A 12,475-nucleotide genomic window follows, 5' to 3' on the forward strand; every position below is an offset into this window, starting at 1 on the left:
TCCCGGTGAGCCCTTGCCCAGCCTCTCGGGGTGGAGAGGGCACCAGCCGCCTTTGGCAGACAGTCGGGGCCCGTCGCTCCGTTGACCAGAAGAGGAAAGTGAGCCAAAGAGGGCAAAGGTGGCCCCCTTGACCGGGCGCTCAGGTCCTTCGGAAGAGGTTGCTGAAGAAGCCGCCGGCGGGCCCAGGGCCCAGGCGCAGCGAGAAGCGCGGCGGGGCGCGGCTCGGGGCGGATCCAGCCACACTCAGCTCTTTCTGGCGTTGTGATAGCAGCTGCTGTGCGATGACCACCTGCATGTCCTCCTGCGGGCAGGGCGGCCGGGCCGGCGGGTCGGGTCAGCGTTCGGCCCCGCCCCTGCCGGCCCCGCCCCGCCCTGTCGGCCCCGCCGGCCCCGCCCCTCACCTGCCAGGCCTCCAGCTCTTGCGTCAGCGCCACCTTCTGGCGGATGGTGCGAAGCAGCTCCCGGGAGAGGGAGTCCCGCTCCAGAGAAACGCGGCTGAGCTCCAGGGACAGTTCCAGGGACCTGCAAGGGAGAGGGGCAGAGAGCAGGTCCGAGGGCGCTGGGGCCTCAGCGAACAGGGGTGGTTGGGGGCTCCTGGACCCAGGCGGGAGTGAGGCCGCTAATACCGAAACCAGGGAGGTTAGAGGGCCCTTGCGGCGGAGTGGGGACAATTACAGCACTCGCGTGAGGGAATCCGAAACCCAGAAAGGCCAGAGTGTCTTGGGGGCCTGTAGCCCCCCCCTGGGGCGGTGGTGGGTGGTGGCAGATGCTCACTTGTTCACGGCCTCGTCCCGATCCGAGAGGGCGCCGCTTAAGACCTCCTCGGGATCCTCATGCGCCCGCAGTTCCTTCTGCCTGTGCAGCTCCTCCCGCAGGGACCGTAGCTCTTCCCCCTGCAGCGCCATCTGCGGACAGGGTAAGGTGCAGAAAGGCAGGTAGGCCCGAGTGTCCCAGCTCTTGCTCTTCTAGGCAGCCTGGACTCCAGCTCGCCGCCCTCCCGCCCCCACCCCCATCCCCGCGTGCTCCACAAACAACCCAGACAGCTGTGGTCCTGTGCTGGAGATGAATCTTCTGAGCACCTAGAGGGGTGGGGTTGGTCGGGGCTAGATGGGTGGTATAAGCCTGCAGGAAGGATGCATGGAGAAGCATTGGGAGGTGGGACTAAAGAGGCAGTGTAGTCCAGGAACTCTTCCTGGAGGAGGTGACATACAGGCTGGCTCTTCAAACATGATTGCAAGTTTTTTGGGATGAAGGGCTATCCAGGTAGAGGGGAATTCGTGGGCAGAGGCTCCGAGATGTAGATGGGAAAGAGAAACTGACATTGAGAAGGGCTTTGCGTCCAGTACTATGCTTCTCCCACCTCATCCTGCAACCGGACCACTTCCGCCTCCTTCTCTTCCAGTATCTCCGCTGGGCTCAGGGATGCTCGCTTCCTGGGAGGCTCCAACCTCTGCTCCTGGGGCGAAGGCTGGTGGCTGGATGCCTCTTGGGTCTCCGGGGACAGAGTGGCCTGTTCACCAAAGAAGCTAGTCAGTGCAGTGTCGAACCTCGTGGGAAAAAAAGGAGGGGCGGAGTCTGCAGCCCTCCTGGATGGTACGTGTGGAGGCTGGTGGGCCGAGAGCTCACCAGAGCATCTCCGCGTCCGTCCGCGTTCTGGTCTTGGTCCTTGTCGCTGTCGAGGCTATGGGCAAGCTCTAACTGCAGCGAGGCTCCCGAGATGTTGGCGTCCTGGAGGCGCGACTCCTCCTCCAGCTCCGAGACCCGCCGCTGCAGCCTCCGCAGCGCACTCAGTGCCTCCCCCGCCTCGGAGCGCGCGAGTTCCAGCTGCGACCGACCCACCACAGAGCGAAACAAGGGCGGTCAGCCAGGTGCTCCCGCCACCGGCATCCCGCGGCCGGCCCACAGGGGGCGCCGGCGCGCCGCAGAGAGTCAGGCAGCCCCGCGCGTCCACGCAGCCCAGCGCTGAAGTTGGCTCCCACTCCCGGATCGCTGGGCTGCCTTGGGCCGCGCAGTTCCCCTCGGCAGACACCAATTTCCTCCCCTATAAAGCAGGGCGCCGATGGGCGCCCCGGCTTCAAAGTCTCCCATCACCCTCCCTCCAGTCCCACCCCACCAGGTCACCTCGAAAAGCCCTACCCCCTCCCCCGACCATACCGGTCTACCTTCTAACTCTCTCACTAATGCTATCATCCAGCATTGACTGATCCTTTCTTCTAAGCTGGGCAATGTGCTGAGTGTCTCACACCCTTACCACAGCCATGTACCATTACCATCCCATCTCACAGATGGGGAAACTGAGGCTGGTGTTCGCAATAGTAGGAAGGGACACTGAAATAAGAACCCAGGTAATTTGACCCCAAAGTGCAAACTCCTGAGATCTCAAACATCAAGCCATACTGCCTCTTTTCATTTCCTTTCCTCCATTTTCACAGCCCAGACCTGGTCCAGGTCCCTATCATCTCTGCCCTGAGTTCTGGCCTCAGCCCCATCCCTGGCCGCCCAGATGCCAGTCTCTGATGCATTCTAAGAGTACTGCCCCTCCTCAGTAGCTTATGGCTCCCACTTGCCCTTGTGCTAATGCCTGTGCTCTTCTGGCCCAGGTGTTAGGGCTCCCAGTGACCCAGCTCTGGTGTCTTCTCCCAGGAAGCCCTGAGGCAGTGGCCAAGGCCCCGGCTAGATGCACCCGCCCACCCCAACCCTGCTAGTCACCTCCAGACTGTGCTCCCGCCTCTCCCGCCGTAGCAGCAGCAGCTCCTCATGGGTTGCCTGTAGCCTGCCCTGGCCCTTCTCCACCTCCTCACACAGACCTCGAATCTGGGCCTCCAGGTCCTGTCGGCGAGTCTGGAGCATCTGATTCTGGGGAAAGGCCTCAGAGCTGGAGTGGAAGGGCTAGGCCAGGTGCAGACAGCCCCCAGCCAGCCTTCCAGGCTCAATAGACCCAGCTGGCACTCACCTCCCCCTGCAGACACTCCAGCCGTGTCCTCAACTCTGCCCCAGCCAAGGCCTGAGCCTGGCACTGCCCCCGAAGGCCATCCAATTCTCTCTGAAGCTCCTGCTCAGTCTGGGAGGCCTGAAGGTGGGGGGAAGCAGTGGAGCCCTCAGCTGGCCCAAGCCGCAACACCAAGCCCAGTGCACCCACTCCCACCAGGACCCAGGTGTCTGCCCCTCCTTGCCCAGGGACCCGGGGTCAGGGCCGTCCCACCTGGGCCAGCTGCTGGCTGAGCCGGAGGTTCTGTTCACTGAGTTCACTGAGGGTGCGCGCCCGCTCCCGTCCGCTATCCTGCTGCTCGGAACGCTGCTCCCCAAGCTGGGCCCGAAGGGCCTCCACGTCCCCCTCCAGCTCCACAATCCTGGCCTCCCACTCAGCTCCCCGGGCTGCCAGGCCTCGGCGGAGCTCATGGTTCTCCTGCTGCAGCCGCTGTGGGGGCCGGGACAGAGGGTAGAGACAGGGAGAGGTGAGACTGGAGGGGACGCAGGGAGACAGACAGAGACCCAAAGAGAGTCCAAGGGGGGTCTGAGACAGGCCTGAAAACCGGAAACATGAGAGAGCTGGGGAGGAAGTGGGCGGAGGGCAAGACACAGCCTCAGACAGTAGAGGAGGAGGGGGAGCAATAGAGAGAAGCTTCCAGGAGGGGCTGACCCTGGGCCAGAGTTGGGCGGGGCTCCCTGATGCCCACTCACCTCTGGCTGCCACCAGGGCTTCTGGACCCGAGGGCGTAGGCACCATTTCTGGCGCCTGAGTCTGGCAGAATTGAAGCCTCGGCCCATGGCCTCACACACCTGCGTTCCAGGGGCTCTGGAGGTTCGGCCTCTGCCCAGCCTCTGCTTGGTCCCTCTCCCCCAGCTCCTCCTGGCCAACTCCCTCTAATTAACCCTGGTCAGCCACACCCTGGCCCCAGGCCTCTGCCTGCCCTCCCCAAACCTGTCTAACCAGCAGGGGGATGCTCCTGGCACACCCAGATGCCCAGCTTGTGGAGGCAGGCAAGTCAGGGGGCCAGCGTCTCCCCGCTCCCCGTCATAGACTCTCCACGCAGGAAGGTGAAGCTAACCACAGCTGCTACAATAATTAGCAGGCATTCCTGCCAGGGCCTGTGCTAGCACTTTACCTATCTTATTTTATTTACTCCACGAGACTTAGACTCCTTAACATCCTCATTTTACAAATGAGGAAACTGGGCCTCAGAGAGGTTAAAAGCCTTGCCCAAGGACACACAGTAGTTAGTGGAGCCGGGATTCTAACCCAGGCAGCCAAGCCCTTAACCAAATACTGTGGGGGCAACACAGCTCTAGGATGGAGCCCACAGGTTCGGGGTCCGATTGTCCTGGCCGGTGTCCTGCTCTGCTGCTGCTTTGTGGTCAGGCAAGTTCCCTAATATCTCCCAAGTCCCATCCATTCATCCATCCATCCAATATTTCCTGAGCTCACCCCGTTTTGGAGTCTTTGTCAGCAGTAAGTGAGACCACCAAGTTCCGTGCCTGAAGCAGCTTAGAGTCCAGAGGCAAATGGACACACGCTTGAACCAGGTAGTTTCAGAGGGGGGACATTAAGAGCTCTAAAGAAACCCTGGGAAGTGATGAAGAGGAGCGGTGTGGGGTGGGGGCTCTCAGGAGGAAGTGATGTCTGTTGCCTCCTGCAGGGCAAGAAGGAAGAGGGCTACAGCAAGGGACAGCAAGTGCAAAGACCCTGAGGCAATAAGCGTGGGTTGCTCAGGGAACTGAAAAAAGCCCCCCTCTGAGGAGGGACTGTGTGGCTGAGATGACTGACTGAGATGACTGACGTCAAGGAGGTCACATGGGGAGGAGTTTTGGTTTCATTCTAAATGTGAGGGGGAGCCACTGAGAGATTCTGGGCAAGGACTGAAATGATCTGATTTGCAATTTTTGAGGATCCCTCTGGCTTCCCCATGGAGAAGGGGCTCAGGGGGCAAGAGTGGAAGCTGGGGACCAGTGAGGAGGCAGCTGCAGTGTCTGGGGCAGATGATGGGGCTGCGGCCAGCTTGGAGAGACGATGAGAAGTGGGTAGACTCAAAATCTAGTTTTGAAGAAGAATCAACAGGGCCTGCCAGTGTGGGAGGGAGAGGTCACAGAGATGTGCAGGCTCTGGTCCTGCAGCAGGAAGCTGGGGTGGGGACAGCAGGGGATGGGGTCATGGAATCCAGTGCCACTTATGTTGAAATGCCCATTAGGTGGCCAGTTGGGGAGGGTGTGGGGCCGATGACATGGATACAGGAGTCAGTGGTGTCCAGGGTGTTTAGGGGACCAGATGTGACCCCCAGGGTGAGAGTGTGGCTGACCACAGCCTGGGCAGAGGGAACTGTTCATATCTCCCAGAGCCGGGTGAGAATTGACCGAGATGATGCATGGAAAGTGCTTAGCCCAGAGCCAGGCAGGGAGAGAGCCCAGGATCTGTTGGCTGGGATCGTGCAATACTGCTGAGGAGACAGACCCAAGATTCAGAGAGGTCCAGCAGCTTCCCCAAGGTCACACAGCCAGGCAGGGATCTGAACCCAGGTCCTGTCTTGCCCTCAGAGCCCATGTTCTTAACCACTGGGCAACACTGCCAGGGAGGCTGGTCCCAGACCTGAACTGCTGTTCCAGAGGCATCCCCCTGCCTGGCTTTCCTCTCCCTGACCCCCTGCCTGGTCCCTCCCCTGTCCTCCATCCCCCCAGCCCTGCCCTCTGCTGTCAGCTCACTTCCTCATGCTCAGAGTGCTGGGCACTCAGCATCTCCAGCTGCCGCTGCAGCTCCTCATTGCGCTCCAGAAGCATCTTGCCAAGCTCTGCGGCCAACAACAGGTCTTTCTCCTTCTGCTGCAGCTGCAGGGCCAGGTCCTCGGGCTCCTCAGGCCTTGGGCCCCCTCCCAGGAATGAGTCCCGCTGCTCCAGCATGAAGGGGAAGAAGCCCTCATTGCCGCTGGGGGAGGTGCCCCCGGAGAGCAGCCCGGATGGGAAGCTGGGCCCTTCTGGGGAGCTCATGGTGCCTGCAGTGTCTGTGGGGACAGGAAGGTCTGTGGGGAGAGGTAGCTGCATGACACTCTACACCGCAGCCCAAAGGGGTTCACTGCCCCGCCCCACCCCCCGCCCCCACCCCCACTGGCCAAGACGTGGCTCTCCTGCAGTTCTTCACCTGCCTTACTGGCCCTCTCGGTCCTGCAGCCAGGGCCTCCCTGGGCCATGAAGGGTTAATGATCTGTGTCTTGGCTGTCCAGCTCCGTTAATGTCCCCAGGGTAAACTGAGGCAGGGAGAAGCAGGAAAAGAGCTGTCCAGCCTTCTGCCTCTGGCAGATGTTTTCTGCTCCCAGGAAACCTTCTCCCAGTGCTCCAGGACCACACGCCACCCCAGCGACAGTCCCCACCCCCCTCTTCCCAGGACCCAGCTGTTCTGGCTCCCAGCCTCTTACCAGCTGGGAAACTCTTACCAGAGCCCAGGTTCTTGGGACTCAGGACTCTGCGATGAGTCCAGCCTCTTCTCCCAAGAATACAGGGCCTTGGGAACTTACGTGTCCTGAGCCCTTAGCCCCCAGAAATCCAGCACCCTCCCCTTCCAGAAGCCCAGGCCCAAGTTACCAGCCCCCCAGCCCTCCTGGCCCTTGTTTTCCTATTTTTTCAGGTCCCCATCCTTCTGAACTTAGGTGCCCGAACCCTCAGCCCACCCCTTCTGGATTGCTGGCCCCAGTCCCCCAGTTTCCAGGCCCTGAGCGAGCGAGCGGGCGGGCGGGCGGCGAGGTAACAGGTTGTGCCGGCACTGCCGCCCGCCCAGCCACTCCAGGTTTCTGTTTACTTCCCGCCTGGCTTTGGGGATGGGAGCCTGGTGGCACTCCCCTAGGGCCGCCAGGGCCCGCAGTTCAGGGGCTCCAGGGCTCAGGAGGGAGGGAACACACGGGGCTTTCCTGGCATATTACCCCTCTCCAGCACTCCTGAGGTTCCCCCACCCCCTACGCGCAGGCACACATCTGTCCCTTCCCCTCCTCCCCTCGCCAGGTGTCCGACCCCAGGCCTACTCTCAGGACCCAGGCATCAGCTGCAGTCCCAGCCCAAATGCCCCCCGGCCAGACTGGGGGGTCTCCCTGACGTGGCCTCTGCAGGCCAAACACCGCTCTGGGACTCAGGGGTATCCCTCCTCCTCACCCCTCCCAGCACCGAGCTACCAGTTATTAGCACCTCAGCCCAGGCGTCAGGGTCCCCAGCGCCTCGACCCCCAACCCTAAGCGTCGGAAGCCCAGCCACCGCCTTCCTGCCTTCCTTCCTGCCCGCGTCTCCCGTTTCCCGGCCCCGGGAGTCCGGCCTGGCCGCCCCTGCCCCGCCCCATCCCCCACTAGCCCTCCCCCCGGCCCGGTCCGCCCGAAGCTCGAAGGTCCCCTGTCCTCGGCGCCCCTTAGGCTCTCACCCGACGACGCCGGGCTCCCTCCGAGGTACCCGTGGTCCCCAGTCCCCTCTTCCGGAGGCGGCGCCAGGTGAACTGCCCGCACAGGTGAGGGGGCGGTGCCACGGGCAAGGCTGGGTCGCCCCCTGGTGGCCGGAATGGCCAGGTGGGGCCTAAAGAAAGTCGCCTCCACCCAGGTCAGAGCCAGTGACCCATCTTGCTGCCATCGGAAAACGACAGGGCCCATTAACTGAGCACCTGCTGTGTGCAGACCCCTGAGCATATATGTCAGCTCCTTTCCTCTCACAACTGCCCTTGTGGGATAGGAAATTATTAACAATAACAACAAATCTAACATGTATTAATGCTAAGTAATAATATCCTCTTATATGGGGATAACTTGTTTACTTTCATGACATCCTAATGAAGCAGGAACTACTATTATCCTCATTTTACAGATGAGGAAACTGAGGGCCAGGGAGAATCTAACTTGCTTGGGGTCACATGGACAGAACTTGAATGTGAGCAGCACAAGTGTGACTTCAGGGTGTGTGCTCTTATGCTGATTCCCGTGCTGTAGGTGACAGCTAAAGTGACTTGCCCGTAACCACACCTTAGCCTGTGCGCCTCCCAACTTGAGGCTCTCGGTTCCCAGGCTGCACAGAGTCAGAGGCAGAGGCCTGGGTATGGAGACTGGGAGGATCCAGGCCTGGGTTCTGGGGTCCAGCCCAGTGCAGCCTGGGCATGCAGGGGATGCCCCTGCCATGGCCTGGTGGCTTGTCAGGAGTCCCCTCAGACTTCCAGGGTTCCCTGGGTCCCTGTAAAAGGGGTTGCTGGCCTGGTGAGTAGGGACAGATGGAGGGCTGGGAGCAATGGTATGCTGGTAACACTTTAACAACAGACTCTCTGGGGAAAAAGAACGCCCCGATTTGTTGCTTTTGCAAATTTCTGTGCTGTAAGTACTCCCTCCAAAGCTGATTTCAAGCTACTGATGTGACATCCTTGAATGTGGAGATGGGCAGAAATGTCCATAATCAGCTTTTGCCAGTACCAGCTGGGTCCCCTGCCCCTCTGGCTGGGGGGGTCAGGGCTTCTGAGTCTTGGAGGACTGGAGTCCTATCTGGCTGAGTCTTAGAAAAACAGGAGGACGATGGGAGCTGGGACTCCTGACTTGTGGGGAAATGGATGCAAGGATTCCTTGGAGGGGTGTTTCGGGGGCCGGGACTACTGCGTCCGGGGATGGGACAAGGTTTCTTGCCAGCACAGAGCAGGGGTACCAGTTACATTGCAAAGGGGTCTGTGGGCTGCCTTGCCTGGCAAGGCCACTACATTCTCCCACAGCACCTGTGGGACAGCCTGGCAGACTTCGGAGGGCTGGAGACACCCCAGCCTTGCCTCGGTGCTGCCACCTGACTCCCTCCAAATACCAGGACCACCCGGGGCCCCAGGTAAAAGGAACCCACACTCGACAAGCCTTCCCTGAGCCCCTCTCCTGCCAGGCAGGGGGTGAGCTCACCTGCAGATGAAGTGCTCAAGGCCCTACTCCCAAAGGAGGTTCACAGTCCACCCAGTAGGTTGGAGGAGGTGTAGACCTATAAACCAGAAAGGCACCAATAAAACAAACAGCAAAAGAGCTTGGCTCTCGGGTGCTGGCATCACATGGCTTCAGTCCAAATCCCAGTTTGGCCACATGTCAGCTGTGTGTACCTGTGCCATTCAGCTGACTGGCCTCTGCAGCTCTCCAGTTTCCCCATCTGTAAAATGGAGGCGATCACAGTTCCTAGCTTATGGAGTTCTGAGAATTCAATGAGGGTGAAGTACCAGCGCTTAGGCTGTGCTCGTGATCAACAGAGCCCTAAGAAATGACTCACCACATGTATTACAATGCATTTCATCCTCACAGCAACCCTATTAAGTCATTACCATTCACAGACAGGTTACCAGCTCAGGGAGGCAAAGTGATTTGTCTGTGGCTGCATGGCCAACCTCTCATCCCAGCTTGCCTGGCTCCCAGCCCCAGTCATTCTTTGGACATTTGAATCTGGCCTCCAGCCTCCCTGCTGGACCTGAGTCCTGGCCTCCAGCCCCTCCCCTGTTCCCCAGCTCCCCTCTCCCAGCCTCCCTGCTGATCACAGGTGAAGATGGATAAGAGGGACAGAGTGGCCCCAGGGAAGCCCTAGGGATGCTGGGACATGTCCAGATAAGAGCAGGGATGATAATAACCCAGCCCTCTGGTCTCCAGCCACCCCCCAAGCAAGCCAGCTTCCTGGAGCCTCCAAGCTCTGGCTCGGCCCTGAATGCTCTCCCCCACCTTCCTAACCACCTGGTGGGCCCCTAGTGTTCCGAGTCCTGGTGTCTCCTCCCTGGGGAAGACTCCACAGACTTCACAAGGACTTGGGCAGCCTCTGCTGGGCGGTGGAAACCAGCAGAATGCCCCACCCCCTCCACTGAGGCAACCCAGGGAATGGCGCACTTCCAGACCAAGGCGCCTCCGGGCTTTTATGACAGATACAAAGTCTATGAACAATAAATAGTATTGTTTGGGGCATTTAAAACCTTCCTATAAAATGTTTTGCACTGAATACATTGTTCTGTAACTTGCTTTTTTTCATTTAGCCTGATATTTCCAAGTTTTTTCCCAACTTAAAAAAAAAAATTGGCTTTATTGGTAGGTATTCATTTCCTAGGGCTGCCATAACAAATTTATGGCTCAAAAAACAGAGCTGTATTGTTTCATAGTTCTGGGGGCCAGAAGCCCGCAATCAAGGTGTGGGCAGGGTTGGCTCCTCCTTGAGCCCCTGACAGGCATCTCTCCCGCACTGCTCTCCCAGCTCCATGGTCCATCACCCAGAGCTCCCCGGGCTCCTTCTGCAGGTCTTATCCCCTGGCAACCACTGATCTGCTCTACTTTGCCTCTTCCAGATTGCTCTCTGAATGGAGTCGTGTCTGATGTGTAGTCTTTTGTGCCTGGCTGCTTTTTTAGTTCCCCAGCCAGGGATCAAACCGGGGCCCAAGGCAGTGAAAGCACCAAGTCCTAACCACTGGACCGCTAGGGAAGTCTCTGCTCCTGGCTGCTTTGACCCAGCATAATGCTGCTGTGATTCATCCATGTCGTACATATCAGTGGAATCAATAGGGTTGAGAAGTTTCAAATCTAAAGGAAAGTTGCTGAAATAACACAATGAATACCCTCCACTTAGGTTCCCAATGGTGGACGTTTTGCCACATTTGCTTTCTTGCTCTCTTACACGACACACACTGGCACACATTTTACTAAACCGTTGGCTACTTCAGCTTGCATCTCTGAGGACGCAGATATCCCCCTACATAATCATGTACCGTTATCACATGTGATCAACTGAACATTTCTCTTTAGACCCCTTTCATCTGAAATACTCCCCTTGCCTTCTTTTTTTGTTTGTTTTTTAATATTTATTTATTTATTTTGGCTGCGCCGGATCTTAGTTGTGTCCCACAGGATCTTCTGTTGCGACATGCATGCGGGATCTAGTTCCCTGACCAGGGATTGAGCCCGGGCCCCCTGCACTGGGAGCGCGGAGTCTTACTCACTGGACCACCAGGGAGGTCCCACTCCCCTTGCCTTCTTATGTGTCTTTCGGGATATTGGCTTTTGGGGGAAGAATACAAGTAGCTGTTTTCCAAAATGTTTCTCAGACTTATCCAGGATAATGTATTTAGATTTAGTTTGTTCTTAACAGCTGTAAGGTATTTCATCCAATGTTTATGCCCCGACTTATTTCTCCACTCTCCTATCAATGAACACTTAGTCTTCTGGCACTTCTTCAACATTATAAACAATGTTCTAATGCACATCCTTGTACATAGATCTCCATGAACACTTGGATGGAAATTTTATGCTGTCATCATTCTAGAAGTAGAATCAGTGGGGGGAGGTGTTCCAGTGATCTCTTGCTGGGTAATAACTATCCCACCATTTAGAGGCTTGGAACAGCAAGTTATTTTTTTAAAATTATTCTTTAGAACTTTTTTTTTTTTTAATTTATTTTTGGCTGCGTTGGGTCTTCATTGCTGCACGCGGGCTTTCTCTAGTTGTGGCGAGCGGGGACTCCTTCGTTGCGGTGCGCGGGCTTCTCATCGTGGTGGCTTCTCTTGTTGCAAAGCACAGGCTCTAGGCGTGCAGGCTCAGTAGTTGTGTCACACGGGCTTCATGTGGGATCTTCCCGGACCAGGGCTCGAAGCCGTGTCCCCTGCATTGACAGACGGATTCTTAACCACTGCGCCACCAAGGAAGCCCAGCAATTTGGTTTTCTCTCTCAGTTTTGAGGGTTGGCTGGATTCTGCCGGGATCTCATGCAGTTGCAGGTAAGATGGTGGCCGGGGCTGGAGTCGTCAGATGGTTTCTCCGCTCCCATGTCTGGCGCCTGGGCTGGCTGGCTGGGTCAGGTGGGACGAGATAGCGTTTCTTTCTTCACGCAGCCTCTGCACGCGTCTGCCTGGATTTCCTCCCAGCAAGGCTATCCCGGACTCCTCAGGTGGCAGCTGACTTCCCCAAAAACGAGGTTCCAAGAAGCCTGGGCAGAAGCTGCCGGGCTTCTTAAGACTCAGAAGTTCCCAGAACCATCACTTCTACAACATGCTACTGGTCAGGCAAGGCACTGAGTCAGCCCAGGTTCCAGGGGAAAGGAGTGGATTCCACTTCTCCACAGGAGGAGTAGAGGAGAATTTGCAGCCATCTTTTACCTACCACAGAGGTTATGCTCTTCAGTTTTATTAAATATCGCCCAACCGGTTTCCAAAGGGTAGGTATGAATTTACACTCTGTAATCAGAGGTCCAACTCCATTTTTGATGTTTGCTGATAGCCTGAAAGCCTCAGGCTTCCCTCTTCCCTCTTGTGTCCCACATCTGGGCAAGCTGATAAGAAGGCCCTGATGCTCGCTCCCTTGCACAGGCGGGAAATTGAATTCAGGAAAGCCCTGGCCAGTGTGGAGGGGCCCTCAGCCCAGTCTCACCCTCTGACCACAGTGAAAGCTCTTCCTCACTCTCTGAAGCCATTTCTGACCTGCTTGGGAACCTGCCCTGCTCCTCCCAGGAAGCCTCATTATGTGAGTCATCAATCTCGTCCTACTCT

At 57.9% G+C, this 12,475-nt stretch overlaps 1 protein-coding gene across 1 annotated transcript; it reads right to left on the reverse strand.

Annotated features, from left to right (window-relative positions):
* Nucleotides 1-139: 139 nt before the first annotated feature.
* BICDL2 (BICD family like cargo adaptor 2) lies at nt 140-5,976 on the reverse strand. Its single transcript, XM_068524932.1, has 9 exons — nt 5,695-5,976; nt 3,203-3,418; nt 2,954-3,070; nt 2,710-2,856; nt 1,627-1,824; nt 1,361-1,510; nt 775-905; nt 402-522; nt 140-301 (listed from the first exon to the last, which is right to left on the reverse strand). Exons 1-9 carry the CDS (start codon nt 5,974-5,976, stop codon nt 140-142), a joined length of 1,524 nt encoding a protein of 507 aa, XP_068381033.1.
* Between the last annotated feature and the right edge of the window lie 6,499 nt (nt 5,977-12,475).

The sequence above is a fragment of the Eschrichtius robustus genome, chromosome 16, assembly GCF_028021215.1.
Source record: "Eschrichtius robustus isolate mEscRob2 chromosome 16, mEscRob2.pri, whole genome shotgun sequence".
NCBI lineage: Eukaryota > Metazoa > Chordata > Mammalia > Artiodactyla > Eschrichtiidae > Eschrichtius > Eschrichtius robustus.

Excerpts from the sequence above, each read along its gene's own strand:
- BICDL2 (XM_068524932.1), bottom strand. The coding sequence starts at position 5,976 with ATGAGCTCCCCAGAAGGGCCCAGCTTCCCATCCGGGCTGCTCTCCGGG. Across the intron at positions 3,071-3,202 it reads TCAGCCAGCAGCTGGCCCAG|GCCTCCCAGACTGAGCAGGA; the intron begins GTGGGACGGCCC and ends CCCCACCTTCAG. Across the intron at positions 1,825-2,709 it reads GGCGGGAGCACAGTCTGGAG|CTGGAACTCGCGCGCTCCGA; the intron begins GTGACTAGCAGG and ends GGTCGGTCGCAG.